General features: G+C 41.6%; 1 protein-coding gene across 1 annotated transcript in view; it reads left to right on the top strand.

Annotated features, from left to right (window-relative positions):
* Nucleotides 1-18475, top strand: part of HGD (homogentisate 1,2-dioxygenase) — a 43686-nt gene continuing 25211 nt past the window's right edge. The window contains exons 1-4 of the mRNA XM_069554940.1: nucleotides 1-463; nucleotides 6052-6123; nucleotides 6911-6999; nucleotides 11045-11150. Of these exons, the coding sequence (XP_069411041.1) occupies nucleotides 449-463; nucleotides 6052-6123; nucleotides 6911-6999; nucleotides 11045-11150 (282 nt within the window). The 5' untranslated portion in view covers nucleotides 1-448. The remainder of the gene's footprint in view (nucleotides 464-6051; nucleotides 6124-6910; nucleotides 7000-11044; nucleotides 11151-18475) is intronic.

Genomic DNA, 18475 nt, shown 5'->3' with positions numbered 1-18475 from the left:
GAACACTCCGCCGTGTTCCTTCCTGGCCTCAGTCAGGACTGAGTGGAGAAGCCTTTGCCTCACACAGAAAGCATTAACTGCCACAGTTCCTCTCACAGAGAGCTTTAAATTCTCTGCCTTTAGTGATGAGCCTCCTTCCCTTACCTGAAACAAATAACTGATCAACCTTTATCTCTGGTGAAAAGGAGACAGGCCTCTGCAAACTCTTTAGAAACAGCCCAGGTTTAATAAAAACCCAAGGCAATTAGGAAAGCAGTTTGGGAACACGCATGCTGGACTTTCTCCCTAGCGTAGCCCGGTTAGGAAATGCCTGTGACTGATCTGAGTGACCTGCTGGCCAGTGAGCACAGTGAAGAAGTGGAATAACACCCAGAGGGTGGTTTGCAGGAGAAGCAGAAGCATCTGGGCCTGGGTTTCCCGAAATCATCATACCTGCAGCAGAAGGAAAATGACTGAGTTGAAGGTAAGAAACTATCTGGCCAGTTTGCTGTCGTTTCTTCAGCCACAATTCATGGAGGCTTCTGAAAATTCCAGAGAGCCAGGGTTAACACTAACTTAGAGAGGCCCTGGTCCAAGCTACTGTGTTCAAGGCTTTGCCGTAAGCATGGCGGGGGCTGGGGGATGACAAAGAAAATAGATGACAGTCTAATTGTCTATCTCTTGTCTTGTTCAGTTCATATATTGTCTTGGGAATCTATAGACCTTATAAGGGCTCTCCTCCACTATGGACAGACACAGTTCTCCCTGTGACTGTTTGCCAGTCCCTACTCTCACACACCTTCCTGTCGCTACAGTTTCCTGGACAGCCTCCAGCCCACCAGTTAGATATGTTTAATCTATTCAGTTATTTTGAGGCTCACAATCAGCCCTTGACCAACAGAAGTCCTAGCACTTCCTCTAGGAAATAATTCCTTATTATTTAATCTGCAATTGAAAAATACGTATGGGAGTCTCCAGGCAAGAATACTGGCAAGGGTAGTCATTCCCTTTTCCAGAGAATTTTCCCAACCCAGGGATCAAACCCAGGTCTCCCACACTGCAAGCAGGTTCTTTAGCATCTAAGTCACCAGGGAAACTCTTCCTGAGCTCAGTCTTAAGAGAGAAGTTGAAATTGACTAACTTAGAAGGGGTCAGGGCTAGAAGAAATAGCGAGTGCAAAGGCGCGGCACACACAGACTCTGGATCTTGTTCTGAGATCCAAGAGTCAAATTTGAGTTGCTCCAGAGATAACCAAAGATGAGATACCAAGACATGGTCAGTTGTATGTGTTTGGAACTTAGGGAAGAGGGGAGAGCTAGGAGACTAGAAATGTGTGTGTCTGTGTGTGTTAGTCACTCAGTCATGTCTAACTCTTTGTGACCCCATGGGCTGCAGCCCACCAGGCTCTTCTGTCCATAGAATTTTCCAGGCAAGAATACTGGAGTGGGGTTGCCATTTCCTCCTCAGGGGATCTTCCCAACCCAGGGATTGAACTCTTGTCTCCTGCACTGCAGTCAAATTCTTTACCATCTGAGCTACCAGGGAAGCCCAGGAGACAAGATACAGTAGGTCATCATATCAATGATGGTAGTTGAAGCCTTAGAAGAGGGGGAGTACATAAAAATTTATTTCCTGATGAAAATCCTAGAGGAAGTTCAGCAGGATGAAAACATCCTTACCATTTATAAATAAATAATATATAAAATCCTATCCTGCCGAAATTTTTAAGAAACTTAATATGCACAGCACCAGCACACCAATGTAAATTGCATGCTGGTCTTTGTTCTCAGTTTCAAAGGCATTCTTACCAGCCTGCTGTCTAATCTCTGCAAGGAAAGGTTAGCTCTAGAGATCACAGATCCAAACACAGAAAGCCAGATTGCATCATTCTAATCAATACACATTTTAAGTTTAAAAAAAAATCTGCTTTTATTTATTCCTTGTAATGGATATGCCAACCCAGAGCCTCAAATGAAATCATATTTACATAAAAGCAGCACAATTGGGGGAAGAAAATTCAAAGGATATAATAATAAAATTTAATTTTAAATGAACCTCACTATGTTCTAAAGCTGTTTCACTTCTACAAGTCTTGATTTCCTCATTTCTATAGAAAAGAGATGTTTAACAAGCAGACTTTGGGCCCCAGGACTAACTATTTTGATTTACTAGGTTTGGGTCTGTATTTAACAAGCTTTGGGGGTGATTCTAATGGTTAGTTGAAGATGGGACCCCCACTCTACATAATTATCGTATCACTTTCCTGTTTCTGTTGTAACAAATTCCCACAAATTTAATGGCTTAAAATGACTAAATTTATTTTCTTCTGGAAAATAAATTCTGGAGTTCAGAAGTCTAAAATCTGTTTCCATGGATTAAAGTCAAAGTGTTTAGCTGGTTCCTTTTGACGACTCAAGGGAAGAATCCATTTCCCTGCATTTCCAGCTTCTAGAAATTTCTTGATTCATGGTCCCTTTCTTCACCTTCAAAGTGCATCACTCTGACTTCTGCTTCCATCATCATATCACCTTTTCCTCTTCTGTCATCAAATCCTCCTCTACCACCCTCTTTTATGAATATATGTGATTACATTTAAGTGAAGTGAAAAGTCGCTCAGTCGTGTCTGACTCTTTTCGACCCCATGGACTATACAATCCATGGAATTCTCTAGGCCAGAATACTGGGGTGGGTAGCCTTTCCTTTCTCCAGGGCATCTTCCAAACCCAGGGATCGAACCTAGGTCTCCCGTATTGCAGGCAGATTCTTTACCAGCTGAGCCACAGGGAAGCCCAAGAATACTGGAGTGGGTAGCCTATCCCTTATCCAGCAGGTCTTCCTGACCCAGGAATCAAATCGGGGTCTTCTGCATTGCAGGTGGATTCTTTACCAACTGAGCTATTAGGGAAGCCCTGATTGCATTTAGGGCACACCCAAATAATCCAGGACATTTCCCCATCTCAAGATTCTTAATCACATTTGCCAAGTCTCTTTTGCTATATAAGGCAACCCTCACAAATTCAAGGGATTAAGACATAGATATGTTTGGAGAGCCACTCACTCTTCAGCCTAGTGCAGTTTAATCCACTTGCAATAATCGGCAAGTTCACCTAGCAATCTATAATCTATGTTCCCAACAAGGTTAACTAAAAATACTGGACCCTTTACAAAGGAGAAAAAGGTAGCTATAGTTCCATCTCTGCCCTGACTTCTCTCACTTTTCCTCATGCCCTGTAAAAGGAGGTGAGGTACACCATCTGCTCATCCCATCAGGGTGTTATCCAGAATCAGATTAAGGCGAAAGCACCTCATAAAACTACTCTGACAAGTAAATCATATCCTGGGGACCAAGTGAGAATTAGAAGTCTGTACACTAGGGAACTGCCAAAGAACTGACGCTACTGAAATGATATGGAGTTCAGTCATTTGTTCTTTAGAAGGGATGTGGAAAGGATGTGTATAATTCTCTTGGAAGGGAACAAAATCATATTTTTATGTTGGATAAAATTATTCAGAAATCCAGATTGAAGAAAGCATATAAATACACACACTTAATGTCAGATTTATTTATTTATTTGTATAAGATGTATTTGTATAGTCACTGAATCAGCTGGAGTTGAAAGCTTGGATTTTCACAGCCTATAGGAGCAGAGTTCAGATTCTGCCCTTGATCTCAAAGCCTTGGGAAAGCAGCTGCAGAACACTGCTTCCTCCATTCTGATATATTCAGCAGTGAGGCACAAGATATTTAAAGCTCTAACAAACTCATCTGTAATTTTTCTCTCAGGAGATTTGGAAAACCAACTGGTCTGAGAATGACTCAGCAGTTTCCACCCTCCTCTTCAGCCAATGCCCCGCAGCTAAGAGTGGGAAACCAGTTCAGAACTCACACCTCTCTCCAAGTTGGGTGGCTCCCTTCCAAACCACCAGCTGTTCTTTCTACTTTCTTTTCTATTTTTTAAAGCAGTCTGAAGCAAATGCTTTAAAACTACACATAGTGAGACTCTTTTCCTCTGTTTCCAATGTACAAATCACCCTGGACTCTGCTCTGAGGCCGGCAATTGCAAAGAATGAAGCAAGTTAATGAGTAAACCTACTCACTCCTGCCAGAGACCTCAGCTGTCTTACTCAGCACTCAGACCTGCCTGCCTCCCGTTGCAGAAACAACGCAGCAGCGGAACATAGTGAAGGCACTGTGACACCCTGTGGCTTCAGTCAAGACTGGTCTAAAATTCCATTCCACAGAGCTAAAGATAATCTGGAGTCATTACCATTTCTCAGCAGCTCAGATTCAATCCTCTTGCTGGTGAGCATGAGGTTCATTTAGAGAGAAGAAAATTGTATTCAGTGGAGAGTCATAATGTTGGATGGTCTCTGCCATTTCCCCAAAGAAATCATTCCAAACTACATGCCACTGCTGTTAACCAATCTGTGTGTAATATAACTCGCTGTTTTTAGTGCTGATAGATTTTCAAATATAAAAAAAATACTGTGTCTGGAGGCAAAAAGGAATAATTTCCGTTCCATTGCTTTCTAGGTTCTAACATTTCACATTTGATATTCCTTCCAAGTATGGGCAGCTGTTGCCCTGCTCGGTGCTCACACGTGCAGGTGTATTCCATCAAGCTCACCCTTCTGCACGCTGCTGAGAACTCTGGAGGGCTTATCCTCCACCCACTTACATCCTTCTTATATCTCTTAGAGACTGTGCTCAGATGGTGGTATTTCACTCACTGAGTGAGGCTGCACTTTCATCTTCATGGGCTAAAACTAAGTACATTTAAGAAACAACTATGGGAAGAAAACAGCCGTTTTTGATGTTTAAGTTAGAGAAAAGGGTGTGGGGGGTTGATCCTAACCCTACTTGGGCTTCCCAGGTGGCCCTACTGGTAAAGAACCTGCCTGCAAATGCTGGATATGCAAGAGATGTGGGTTCAATCCCTCGGTCGGGAAGATCCCCTGGAGGAGGGCATGGCTACGCATTCCAGTATCCTTGCCTGGAGAATTCCATGAACAGGGGAGCCTGGCAGGCTGCTGTCCATGGGGTCACAAAGAGTAGGACTCGACTGAAGCAACTTAGCACACGCACGCACGTGCACACACACACACACAACCCTACTTAGAGCAGGATACATACTCTTGCGCTGGCATAGGCTTCAAAGGGAAACTAAAACAATAGGTATCTATTGAGTACCTTCTATAAACAAGGCACAAGTCATATATAGAGGTAAACAAGATGCTGTAGTTCCTGCCTTTATGGAGCTTATAAACCAGCAGAAAAGCCAGGGAGTGAACAAGAACTCACAAGTGTGTTAAGTGTTGTCAGAGTCAGTTTCAGGGGACCTACACACTTTGTTGAGAAACTCTCTTTTCCTCTCTCTGAATGTAAAGTAAACAGATGGCAGGCAGAATGCACTCCTTTGTGCCACTGAGGACAGATTCCGGTCTGACCCTTCTCCTGAAGGCCACCCATATCTTCAAATTTTGTTTTCCTGTATCCACATAGATGCAAACATATATACAAGTGCTCTGTATGTGACCCAGATGACATAGGCTTTTGCCTGCAGCCAGGTTGATTGGACGGCTTTTTCTCAAGGGTTTTGCTGTCAGATTGGATCCACACATCTCCTTGTAGCTGCTTGTTTCAGTGTACGGAGGGGGAGTGGAGCGCCAACCTCAGGGAGGTTTCTATCTAGGCAAGCAAGATCTTACTAACCTGGAGTTGAGCCCATCTCCCCTCTCAGGAACTCCCTGATGGACCCAGAATTAAAGAACCTATTCTTGGAGTGGGACAATTAAGAACAAGCCCATAAATCAATTAAGTAAGTACAGCTAGGGGAGGTGAGTCTATGCAATATCCAGCACTCTTCTCCCAATCAACTGTGGGTCTTTGAAATTCACGCAGGGAAATTATCTGTCCTAAATGGGTCACATGCCAAGACATAGTAAAGATATGATGTATAGAACATGATAAACACATGTCCATAGAGAAATTTCTTACCTTCGTAGATAGTCAAATAGCAGAATACCCTTTAAGTCCCATTGATGGTGGCCTTTGTGTCTTGTCACATGCAGTACATTTCTGGATTCGGGAATGAGTGTGTCTCAGAGGACCCTCGCTGCCCAGGTGCCCTGCCAGAAGGACAGGTATGAGTAAATAAAATATTAATTAGAGAGCTCTGAATTAAGGGAATGTAATACCAGCCTTCAGGTCAAGTGCCTCTTCCCACCATAGCTATTGTATTAGCCTGTGAACTGTCTAAAAGTTTTACAGATTGTTAAGACAACTGGGATACTGAACAGCAATAATACAAAAATTAAAGTTGGATGATGATTACCTATGGCAAAACACTTATCCCAAAATAAGTAAGACTAACTGTAGGGCTTTCAGGAGGATCCCCCATGTTCAGGGTTAGGGGACTTTCTTATACTTCTTTGAACAGCATAAGATATGACAATGGGGAGAAAATAATCAGCCCTTGTTTTAAAATGTGTACACAAAGATATTCACACTAGTATTGGTTACAATAAAAACTATGGCAAACAAAAATCTTTCAAAAAAATTGAAGACTATTTCATGGCATAAAAAACGCTCATGATATATTGTTTTCTCTATTTTAATGTGCTAATTATTAAGAAGACTACACATGTCACAGAATCCCCATTTTGGAGGGTAAGAATAGAAAGACATATACTCATATGTCAGCACTGGGATATTTCTGAAGGGTGAGATAGGTTATAATTTATAAATTTTATACAATAAGTTACCTAAAACATTATTATAAGAAGGATATATAGGTTGAAGATGGTCATGTGCAGTAAGTGACCCAGAGCATCCCCATCCAAGCCAGAACTTCCCCCACTGAGTTGTTTCATGGGAAGGTGGGATACCTTTCTGATGGAGTGATGTCATTTATTGCCTCCTTTGTTTTAGAATAATCCTCAAGTTTGCCCCTACAATCTGTATGCTGAGCAGCTCTCAGGATCAGCTTTCACTTGTCCACGGAGCACCAATAAAAGAAGGTATGGGAGCTATAACTAGTATTTAATTCTGCCTCCTATACTTGGGCCACAACCTCCCAGGGCTGCCCCAAATCCTGCTTCTTATAGACTGTGCCTTGGATCATAGTCAGGGAAGGATGAATCTCATCTCCAGCTAGAATCAAGTGACTGTTGGAAGAGGTGGAGAGAACAGCTGCATAGAGCCTAGAAAACAGACATGTCTAGTGACATTTACAAATTATTGCTTGTACTCAGAAAAAAATGTTCCTCATAATCTGGACTTCCCCTAGGAATTGTCCAATTTTGTTTTACTTTTTTTTTTAAAATACTGATTAACTCAAAGTTACAGAAGATTCAGTGCAATATCTTCCTCAGCTGACTAGAAGTATTATGTTCTTTGGATGAAAATATTGGATAATCCAAGCATGGGTTAGATGAAAGGTCATGTATTATGGCCCCTTGTGGTTTGAATTAATAAGGTTTTTTCTCCTTGGAATTTGCCTTTGCTGGAAACCAGCACATTCATTAGCACAACGTGTTGTGTTCCCATGTCCTACAAGCCAGGTCAGTGGACACACTGCCTTGGTTAACTCCTATGGTGCAGATAAGATGCAGTAGGTGTTGTGATTTGGGGAGGCAGTTATGTGTTGTGACTTAAACAAGCTGTGTCCAGTTGCAAGAATTTCAGACCAGATGAAGGTATCTGCAAAGAGGGCTGCTACTTATATTGGAGGTTGGGGGCAGAGGGTAGGCAGTCTTGTACAGCTTAGTGGAAGATGATTGGGTTTATCTCCAGAGAGTCTTCCTGAGAAGTAAATGAGACCGAGTACAAGAGCATCATGGACCACACAAATGATAGATTGTTCCCCTTACTGGTTAATCATGCCCACACTGCAGTCAGGCCTCCTGAGTTTAAATCCTGGCTCCTGCTCTTTTCAGCTGTGTGACCTCGGGCATGTCATCTACCCTCTTAGAGCCTTTTGGTTTTTCATTTGTAAAAAAGATAATAATAGTGCTTATTTCATAGTCTTGAAGAGGATTAAAGGAAAGAATGTATGCAAAGTCCTTAGCACATTGCCAGGTACCTGGTGAGTGCTCAATTAACATTAATTACCATAATCATCATTATTGCCACAATAACAGAGTGTCTCCCTTTAATGCATGGTATCCCTAAGAGGCTGTCAGAAAATTGAGTGGCAGGTGCTGTTATCACATCAATATCAATATTGCTTCTCTCTCGCTAGATTTGCAGATGAAGAGGGGAAGAGATAGTTTCCCATACTTGTCAAATCAGGATTAATTCTATCACTATTTAATCATCTCTCTCTCTCTGCAAGCCCAGATAGCCAAGGTAAGGTAAGCACACAGACAATTCTTGTCCATTCTAATTTATGACAGCCTGGCCTCCATGGCTATGTTTTTGACTTTATGACCCATTCACTAACGGGACACCTGGACTCCGAATTCTGCTGCCTGCCCCCATTATTCAGCAATATCTTTAGCCAGCAGGAGTAGAGCTCTGTTCCAGGAGGCTGAAAAGGAGCTGTTGGCATTTCATTAAGATGCTGGCACCATTCCCTGAATCAGAATTAAATCTCTGTCCAGGGCAATGTAGTGCTGCCTGGGGAGTTATACAAACTCGGCTGAAAAAAAAAGGACACTAGGCACGGTTCACCCATCTGTCTAGAACTCTTCAAAGGTATCCACAAGAGTTTTCTGAAAATGCTCAAAATCCCCAGGGGGAAGATGGAGCCAACCCCATCCTTAAGTGAGAAAGCCTGGTATTCCTACATTTAGTCACTACTCATCTAAACCACATGGAGAAGGCAATGGCACCCTACTCCAGTACTCTTGCCTGGAAAATCCCATGGATGGAGGAGCCTGGTGGGCTGCAGTCCATGGGGTCGCTGAGGGTCGGACACAACTGAGTGACTTCACTTTCATTTGTCACTTTCATGCATTGGAGAAGGAAATGGCAACCCACTCCAGTGTTCTTGCCTGGAGAATCCCAGGGATCTGGGAGCCTGGTGGGCTGCCGTCTATGGGGTCACACAGAGTGGGACACGACTGAAGTGACTTAGCAGCAGCAGCATTTAAACCACAGGGTTCAGGACTCCTCACCCCCACCGAAAAACTATCAGAGAGTATATCTATCAGGGGTTGGTTTTTATGATTAGTTAGCTGATCCTTTCAGTCCTGAGAAGGTGAAAGCCAGGACAGAGAATGTGGAAAATCTGGACCATCATAACAACCTAGATGATAGGGGTAGACAGATAAACAATTTAACACACATCTATTAAGTGAGCACCTACTCTACCAGGCATTCTTGGTACATAAACTCTGAATCCTGACAACAATCCTAGGAGATAAGGATGAGGAACATAGACTCAAAAAACTTGCCCAGAATCTCACAGTTGGTTCTAAGACACACATACGTGTTCTCAATTTTGTATACTACTAGATGCTAGCGAGGCATAGTTATTAATAATTCACGGTCTGAAGTCCAATGCCTGAGATCACTTCACCTAGAGCTCGAGGAAACAAGAAAACTGAACAAATCTAGCTTGATCTCCTGAATGACTCAGTTTTAGCCCAGGTCACCTCCACCTCCTGATGTAGACTGTCCTGGAGCTTAAAGGGCCAGAAGCGGTTCAAGCAGGTCTAATCTTCCATTGCCCCAGGAGGTATTCCTCTGCCTGCCGTACTCTGTCAGGGTAACAGCCTCTGAGAGGACGTGGGTCCCTCTTAGTGCATTTCAGTGTCCCCTCGACTTCTGGATGCTTCTCCTCCTGGTGTCCTTCAGGGTTCCCTCATTAAGATCATCTCTCACTGAAGCAAAGCTGTGTGTGTGTTGGTCGCTTGGTCACATCCGACTCTTTGTGACCCCACGGGCCACAGTCTCCTCTGCCTGCTCACAATCTGCTCGGTCCCTGGAATGAATTCTCCAGGCAAGAATACTGGAGTGAGTTGCCATTCCCTTCTCTAGGAGATCTTCCCAACCCAGGGATCAAACCCGGTCTCCTGAATTATAGATGGATTGCTTACTCTCTGAGTCACCAGAGAAGCTTGAAACAAAGCTACAAATGTGCTATAGGAAAATATGGATGGTTTTATAATTTTAGAGTACAGTTGTGTTAATTTCCTAAATCTCTTACAAATTAGCATAAAAAAGACAACCCAATAGAAAAACAGTAAAGAACTTGGGCAAGTCATTCACAGAAAAATTACAGGGGGCCCATAAACATATAGATTCTCAACCTTACTCATAAATAAAGGTAATTCAAAATAAAAATTAGATAGCATTTTTCACCTAAGGTCAAAATTATCCATAATACTGCATATTTGTAAAGATGTTGGTAATCAGCCACTTTCATTCATTATTGTTGTGAAACTAAAATGGTACAGCAATTTGGCAATTTTGCTTATTACACATTGGAAACATCTGAAAGAATATACAAGAAAATTGTTAAACAGTTCTAATGCCTCTGAGAACTGGTGCTGGAGAAACTAGAGGAGAAAGTCTTTTACCTTTTGGGACTTTTTAAATTGCTTGAATTATTTTTCACACTGGCATGAATTAATTTTACAATTTTAAGTAAGAAAATTGGTTAATATTTCAAGACTGACAAAGAAACCACCTGTATTGTCTCAAACTGTGTGGGCTTCATTTTCCTCACTTAACTAGAGCCAGAGCAAAGATTAGGACCCAATGACATATATAAGCTAATGTTTTCCTGTGGGTCTGCCTGCACAGATATCCCTCCAGGTACTTTCCCTTCCTTTATAGTTGTCATTGGGAAAGACAGTTCTTTCTTTGCCAGCGTGGAAACAACCAAGGGCTAGAGCCTCCAACTCTGCATTTGATGGGTAGAGCTGAAAGGTGAGAAGAGGCAGGGCTATGGGCAACAGTGGCTGTTAAGGAGCGATGCTGCGTCATTGCATCTCACATTAAAGCCCACAGATCGTTGTGGACTTGAGTGTCTTCCTGATGGTACTTCCTGAGACAGTCTGGGCATCACCCATAACACCACCCTAAGTTTTGTGTGTCCTTGTTTCCTCCCCACAGCTGGCTGTATAGGATTCTCCCTTCAGTTTGTCACAAGCCTTTTGAATTCATTGACCAAGGCCACATCACTCACAACTGGGACGAAGTTAATCCTGACCCTAACCAGGTAACCTGGTCCTATGAGTTGGAGAGCAAAGCTTTAAATATAAACATTTAAGCCTAACCTGGGTCTTTGAGAAATTAGATTTTTAAAACAAGTGCTACAGTGTGTCTGTTCCTTTGCCCAACCTTGGGTAGGACTTTTGGAAGTGATCGGCCGTGCCTGTGCACATGTGTGTGTATAAGCTTTCATTTTTCTAGCTGCAGGAGCGCCCAGTGAATGAATGGAAATTATACAGGTTGGTGAAAATGCATCTACACATCTGCAGACTGGTGGGTTTTCACCTAAACTGTCACCTGCAAACCTCCATTCCTTGCCTGAAAGTTGCCTTCTTTCGGTCTAGTGACAAATGGGCTTTCCCTCTGCATATCATTTATGTACTGTGCTTTCAGTAATGAGAGACACCCAGCGCTATAATAGACTGAGCTCTTTTTTTTTTTTTTAACCTTCTGAGCACCCGAGTGTATTCTCTTTGCTCCTGAGTTTAGGTACATGTCACCAATAACAAAAGGATAAGGCAGAAAGGAAAACAGACCTAGGTTTGCCTCCCTGGCCTTCTAATTAACCCGCTGTCTTTGACCGGTCAAGTCACTGTTCATTCTCTGAAAATCTGCTTGATTCCTCAACAGGTTGTATCTCAAATTCTCCAATTTCTCCTTTAGAGTTACAATGCTCATACTCATTTGTTTTAGATTAATTAATAGACCCAATGGCTTAATAACAGGACTCCATCATATCAGAAAAAAAAAAAAAAAGGGATGGATACCTATACTACTAAAGGATTCATGGTCAGGACAGAAATTAAGCATTTATTGGATATTTGTTTTGGAAAGTTGAGAAGGTAATTGAACCACAGTAAGCTTTCTAATTCTTTTCTTATTCAGCAAAGAGAATCCCCAATTAAGTTTCTGATAGTTCTCTCAAGTGGAGCCAAATCTCATATTATACAAAGGAACAAGGTGGCTGTTAAATCAGCAAGTTAAACAAGTTCAAACCAAATCATCTCTGAAAAATCCCTTAACTCCCCATAAAGTATAAGATATATGCTTTTGTGTGTGCTACTCTGTATGGTAATTCTTTTTTTTTTTCATTTTTTTTTATTTTTTTTATTTTTTAAATTTTAAAATCTTTAATTCTTACATGTATGGTAATTCTTATGTACATTAAATTTGAGAACCATTGAGCTAAATTTGAAAACCATTGAGCATTAATTAAAAGAAGGATTGCAGGCAAAATCTTAGGCAGATATTTGGGAATTAAATCATGGGACCCTTAAGATAACTATCAGCCTGGTATATGGGGTGAAGAGGGGAGTTCCACTGTGCCTGCTGCTAATATCATTCACACAGTTATCTAAGACTTGATAGTCTATGTACATCATCTTAGATGCGGTTGTGTGGGCAATAGTGGAGCCACACTTATGTCATTTTTTGGGGGTGGAGGGTGAAGTTTTAAACCTAATCTTTAAGGAAAATGTGAGTGTGATGTCTAATATGCCCAGTAATATCCTTTTATTATATCGTATTTTTATCTCTATGACTACTATGATACATTTTATTTGACATAAATACAACACTTCATAATGATTATTTGGGGGTACAAGTGGCTTTTCTATGGAAGCTAACCTCATTCTGATAGAATTTTTTCTGATTTTGTCTTATTATAAGAGTAATATATATTTATAAAAACTTAAATGTTATAGAAATTAGCAAAGTAGAAAATGGAAGTCTCCCACCATCGGTGAGAGTCAAGTACCTCAGTTGTGCATGTAAATTCATTATTGCATAAGTAGTTGGCACACACACATTCTGAGAGAGAAGTTTGAGGACACTGCAGTTTTAAAAATTTAATTGAAGTACGGTTGATTTATAATGTGTTAGTTTCTATTGTACAGCAAAGTGATTTATTTATATAGAATCTTTTTCATATTCTTTTCTATTATGTTTTTTTTAATTTTTTATATTTGTTTCTTTTTATTTTATTTTTATTTTTTTTTTTTATTTTTTTTTTAATTTTTTTTTTTTTATGCATTCCCAAACATGAACCCCCCTCCCACCTCCCTCCCCAGAACATCTTTCTGGGTCATCATTATAGGATATTGAGTATAATTCCCTGTACTATACAGTAGGACCTTGCTGTTTATCTATTATACGTAGTGGTGTATATCTGTTAATGAGGAAACTGGATTTAAAAGCCTGAGTTAATCCAGAGGCATCCAAATAGATGCATCGAAAGTTTCTGCTTGTTTCTAGTAGAGCCTCAATACACACTTGTTTCTTCCTCCCCTTCTCCATTTCCTTGCTTTGCATTTCTCCTCGAACTTGTTACCTTCCTCCTGTTCTGAATTCCTTCAAACACTTTCTCCATAGTGCATTTCTCCAAATGCATTTCTTCTCCATTATTTCTCCTGCTCATTTTTGACTCTGTGCTCACACAAATGGGGACAGATGTGCCCCAGAACTCAACTGTACTTTGAGTTGGACACCAGTTCCATCAACGTGGTGGTTTATCCTCCTCCGTCTCTGTAATCTACACCTGCCACCCTGCTTCCCCTGTCCTGATACACACCCTGGCTGTTCTTGAAAAATTTATCCTTTTGTCTTTTTGTTTACACCTTCTTGACAAGTTAATATCTCTTTCTAATTTTATGCTTCATTAATTAACCACACCAATCTGCATTCATCACTCCCTCCTACCCCCCTCAACCTCTTCCAAATATGTACTCCAGACTCTCACCGAGAAAGTCTGAGAAAATTATTTTTAGGTATCCATCTGACAGTCTTCCCAGCTGAAACCTGTACAATAGGTATGTCACCTGTCACAGACCCAATCCAATGCTTCATCAACTCCCTGTATTAGTCATCTCTGAGTATTTGAAGACATGACAGTTACTTAATGTTTCCTCCAAGGGAGCATTTTGGGATAAGCTATCATCACCATCACCTGTGATTTCCTCCCAGGAAGATTGGAAATAGTGTCCTCCAAGACTTCATTTTCTTTTAGTGTATATTTAATTAATCACCTAAGAATTAATGCAAACTTTGACTATATTTAGATTCAGCTGTGGACATAAATCCAAACCATTAATATCTCACATAAGATATATACCTAATTTTGTGCATCATGCACCTTCCTCTAACTTCTGGAATCCCAAAATTTAACAAACAAATATACATCCAATTTAACTGTGAGTTTACAGATTTCAATTAGCATTCCTGAATCAGCATTCCTCTTTACCAGTCAGAGTCCTTTAAAGTTTATCTTTGTTATCACTATAGCCCTAGCTCTAATGTCTTGACTGTTGGAAAATCAGACTATTGACCCAGTTAAGCCTCAGCTGAGGAAATTACCTATTAGATCTCAACCAGTATTATTTGGACCGAGTGAGAAATTCTTCAAAGCTAGTAAAAGATCACATCATAAAACTCCCTCTGCGTCCAGGACACACAAATTATCATAACTGTTTCAAAACAATACATCCTTACAGAGTGTTTGATGTCTCATTTGTCATTCTTGGAGAAGGCAATGGCACCCCACTCCAGTACTCTTGCCTGGAAAATCCCATGGACAGAGGAGCCTGGAAGGCTGCAGTCCACGGGGTCGCTGAGGGTCAAACACGACTGAGCAACTTCACTTTGACTTTTCACTTTCATGCATTGGAGAAGGAAATGGCAACCCACTCCAGTGTTCTTGCCTGGAGAATCCCAGGGACAGGGGAGCCTGGTGGGCTGCTGTCTATGGGGTCGCACAGAGTCGGACACGACTAAAGCGACTTAGCAGTAGCAGTTGTCATTCTTTAGGTTTCACTATTCTAAAAACCCCCTCCCACCAAAAATGTCTTGGATTTCCTGCCTCTTCATGATTTTTGCCTGTCATTCCTATTCATAGTGATTCCTTGAGAAAGTAATCTAAGCCCACTTTATCACCTCTATTCACTCCTAACCCTTTGCAATACAACCTGCCCAGATCACTCTGCTGAAAGTACTAATATGTGTACTTCCTTTAAACAACAATAATTGCTCCTTACTATTGAGTCATGTTCTATTCAAAACTTACATAAAAGTGTCAGTGCTTAATAATCGTACCAATGCAGAGTTAACTACTTCCAATGTTTTGGTTTCTTTCTTTCCAGTCTTCTTCTTTGCACATTTGCTTCTCCTGAAAACACCAAAGAGTGTCCAGTATATGACCCACAGCAACACTTTTTAAAATCCTCTTTCCCCAATTTTCCCTGGACTCCAACCCTCTCACACCACTCTCCTGAGCTCTTATCTTTCCCAAGCTCAGGCCGGGACCACAAGTACCTGGCTTGCCTCTGCCTCCCCCTACCTTGTGCCACTAGAAGATGTCAGAGAGTAGGTCCTCATCCACTTTTCACAGCACATGCACGAGCACATGCGGACAAAACTTTGATTTACATGGTGAGACTGAAGTTCAAGGATTGAGGGAGTGGGGATAAGCAAAGCAGAGTTTTCTGTAGGGAGCAGGTAAGGGACGTAAAAGAGGCTATGAATACTCTTAAATTAATGATGTTTTTAAAAAACTATATGATGTTGTCTTTCTCTAACTTCACTTAGTAGAAATTATTATACTAATTAAATGTGTAATGTAAACTCTAACACAAATGAACTTATTTACAAAACAGAAACAGGAATTCTCTGGTGGTCCAGTGGCTAGGACTCCATGCTTTCACTGCCAAGGTTCAGTTTTGATCCCTGGTCGAGGAACTAAGATCCTGGAAAACATGCATCATGGCCAAAAAACAGACTCACAGACTTAGAAAACAAGCAGGATGGGAATAAGTTAGGAATTTGAGATTAACAGATACAAATTACTGTAATTAAAATACATAGATAATAAGGTCATACTGTAGAGCACAGAAGGGCTTCCCTGGTGGCTCAGTGGTAAAGCATCTGCCTGCAATGCAAGGGACACAGGTTCAATTTCTGGGTTGGGAAGATCCCCTGGAGGAGAGCATGGCAACCCACTCCAGTATTCTTGCCCAGAAAATCCCACAGACAGAGGAGCCTGGCGGGCTACAGTCCATAGGGTCGCATAGTCGGACAGGACTTAGTGACTTAGCACGCACACAGTCATGCTGTAATACAATTTTACGTTTTGTTTTTTTAATGGAAACATCATATTTTATGCTTTGCCCCATGTCTTTTCAAACTCTTTTAATGTAGATGGTTTTTCATGTGGCATAATTACCCAGGACATGTTTATGAGATGATTCCTTTATTTTCAGGTACTTAGATTGTTTCCATTTTTATTATTATAAATCATCCATGGCTAAACACAACCCTTTTCTCCCCAATATCCCCAAACCTGGAGTAGTTGACTTGCCTCTTTTCTTCCTGGAGCTCTGTCCTCTCCTGTGGTCTAGGACATCATGTAAACCTGCAAAACAGGCCATCTCCAGTGTCCTGAAATACCTCCTTGTCTCTGCCCTGTCTCCATCGCCCTCTTGGGAGAGAGAGAAGTACCTACTCTCCTACTGCTCCTTTCCTCTTCCTTCTTGTCTTTCTTATATTCTCTTCTCTTTCTTATCACCCACATAGGCCCCTCCCCTCTTTATTCTTTTGCTAGGGCTGCCTTTACAAAGTACCACCTACTGGGTGGCTTAACCAATAAAGATTTGTTTTCTCACAGCCGTGGAGGCAAGATGTCTGAGATCAAGGTGTCGGCAGCTGGGTTTCTTCTGAGGCTTCTCGATGGGCTTGTAGTTGGCTACCTTCTCCCTCTGTCTTCATGTCATCTTCCTTCTGAACGTCTTCCTTCTAAATGTTTGAACTTCCTCTTCTTATAAGGACACAGTAGGTTGGTCAGGGGCCACCCCAACAACCTCATTTTAACTTAATCACTTCCATAAAGACCCTATCTCCAAATGTGGTTATATTCTAAGGTAGTAGGGGTTTGGACTCACACATAGGAATTTTCACGAGAAGACAGTTCAACCCAATTCGCCCTTTGCGTCTCCATTTTCTTTCCAATTATCAGTTAGTGATTCCCACTTTATTAGACTCTCTTTGCCTTAGAGGCAAATGGTTACTTGCTGTTGATAAGAAATACCCAGCTTTGGTGAACTAAGAAGAGGAATTCCTTGAGCAGCAGAGGGTTTTTCTAGCCCACTTCATTTCCCACCTATCCCCCAAATTCCCCACAAATATTCGTCTCTGCAGGCAGAAATCTAACTTCACCCAACATAATTCCAGCCCCAAACTTGGTGTAACTTGTAGGCCATATTTCAGGAAGTCCATCCCAACAGTCATATTTGTAAGCCATTCTGCCTTCACTGTGGAACCTCATTTACACTCTATGATCTACTTCATCTTCCTCTCACTATCTTCCACATCTCCCATATTTTACTTTTTAAAATCTAACAAACATCATTCATTCCCATGACATTAACTATTACCTCTACAATATGTTTTACAAATCTCTCCCCCAACTCCAAACCCCATATGGGACATTGCCATGAGTATGTCCCACCTCAACAGGATCCATACTGAAGACATCATAGTCCCAGCGAGACTTTCCTTTCTCTCAGGCTTTCTAGATCTGTTAATGACACAACCGCTCTTTCACACTCAACCTGCAATTACCCCACCACCACCCACTGCCCAGCCAGTCCTTGGAGTCATCATGAAAATTTCTTTCTCCCTTTACATTGAGTTATGTGCCATGCCTATAAAATGATGATTCCCATCTACATAAAAGTTACCAAGGTGACTTGTTGAAGACATAGATTCCCCAGACTCTCCCACCCCAGAGATTCTAATTCAGTAGGTCTGGGATGATACACAGGATTCTCTCCAGATGATTTCCATGCAGATTGGCTCTAGACTGCACTTTAAGAAACATTGCCGTAGAATTTGCTCCCAAGATGTCTTTGGAATCTATGCTACTGCTACTGCTAAGTCACTTCAGACGTGTCCAACTTTGTGCGACCCCATAGACGGCAGCCCACCAGGCTCCCCCGTCCCTGGGATTCTCCAGGCAAGAACACTGGAGTGGGTTGCCATTTCCATCTCCAATGCATGAAAGGGAAAAGTGAAAGGGAAGTCGCTCAGTCGTGTCCTACTCTTCGCGACCCCAAGGACCGCAGCCTACCAGGCTCTTCTGTCCATGGGGTTTTCCAGGCAAGAGTACTGGAGTAGGGTGCCATGTACTCTCCTTTCTTTTCTTAGCAGCACCTGATTTGGACTTCACTTCCTCTTACCTGACTGTTATAAGGGCCTCCTAACTGATCCATGTGTCTTCCCAACCCACCCTTTCCTACACCTTACTGCCAGACTCAGCTTACTAAATTATTACTCAGAAATCTTTAA

This window comes from Ovis canadensis, chromosome 1 (genome assembly GCF_042477335.2).
Source record: "Ovis canadensis isolate MfBH-ARS-UI-01 breed Bighorn chromosome 1, ARS-UI_OviCan_v2, whole genome shotgun sequence".
NCBI lineage: Eukaryota > Metazoa > Chordata > Mammalia > Artiodactyla > Bovidae > Ovis > Ovis canadensis.
This window is presented reverse-complemented; position numbering and strand designations above follow the sequence as displayed.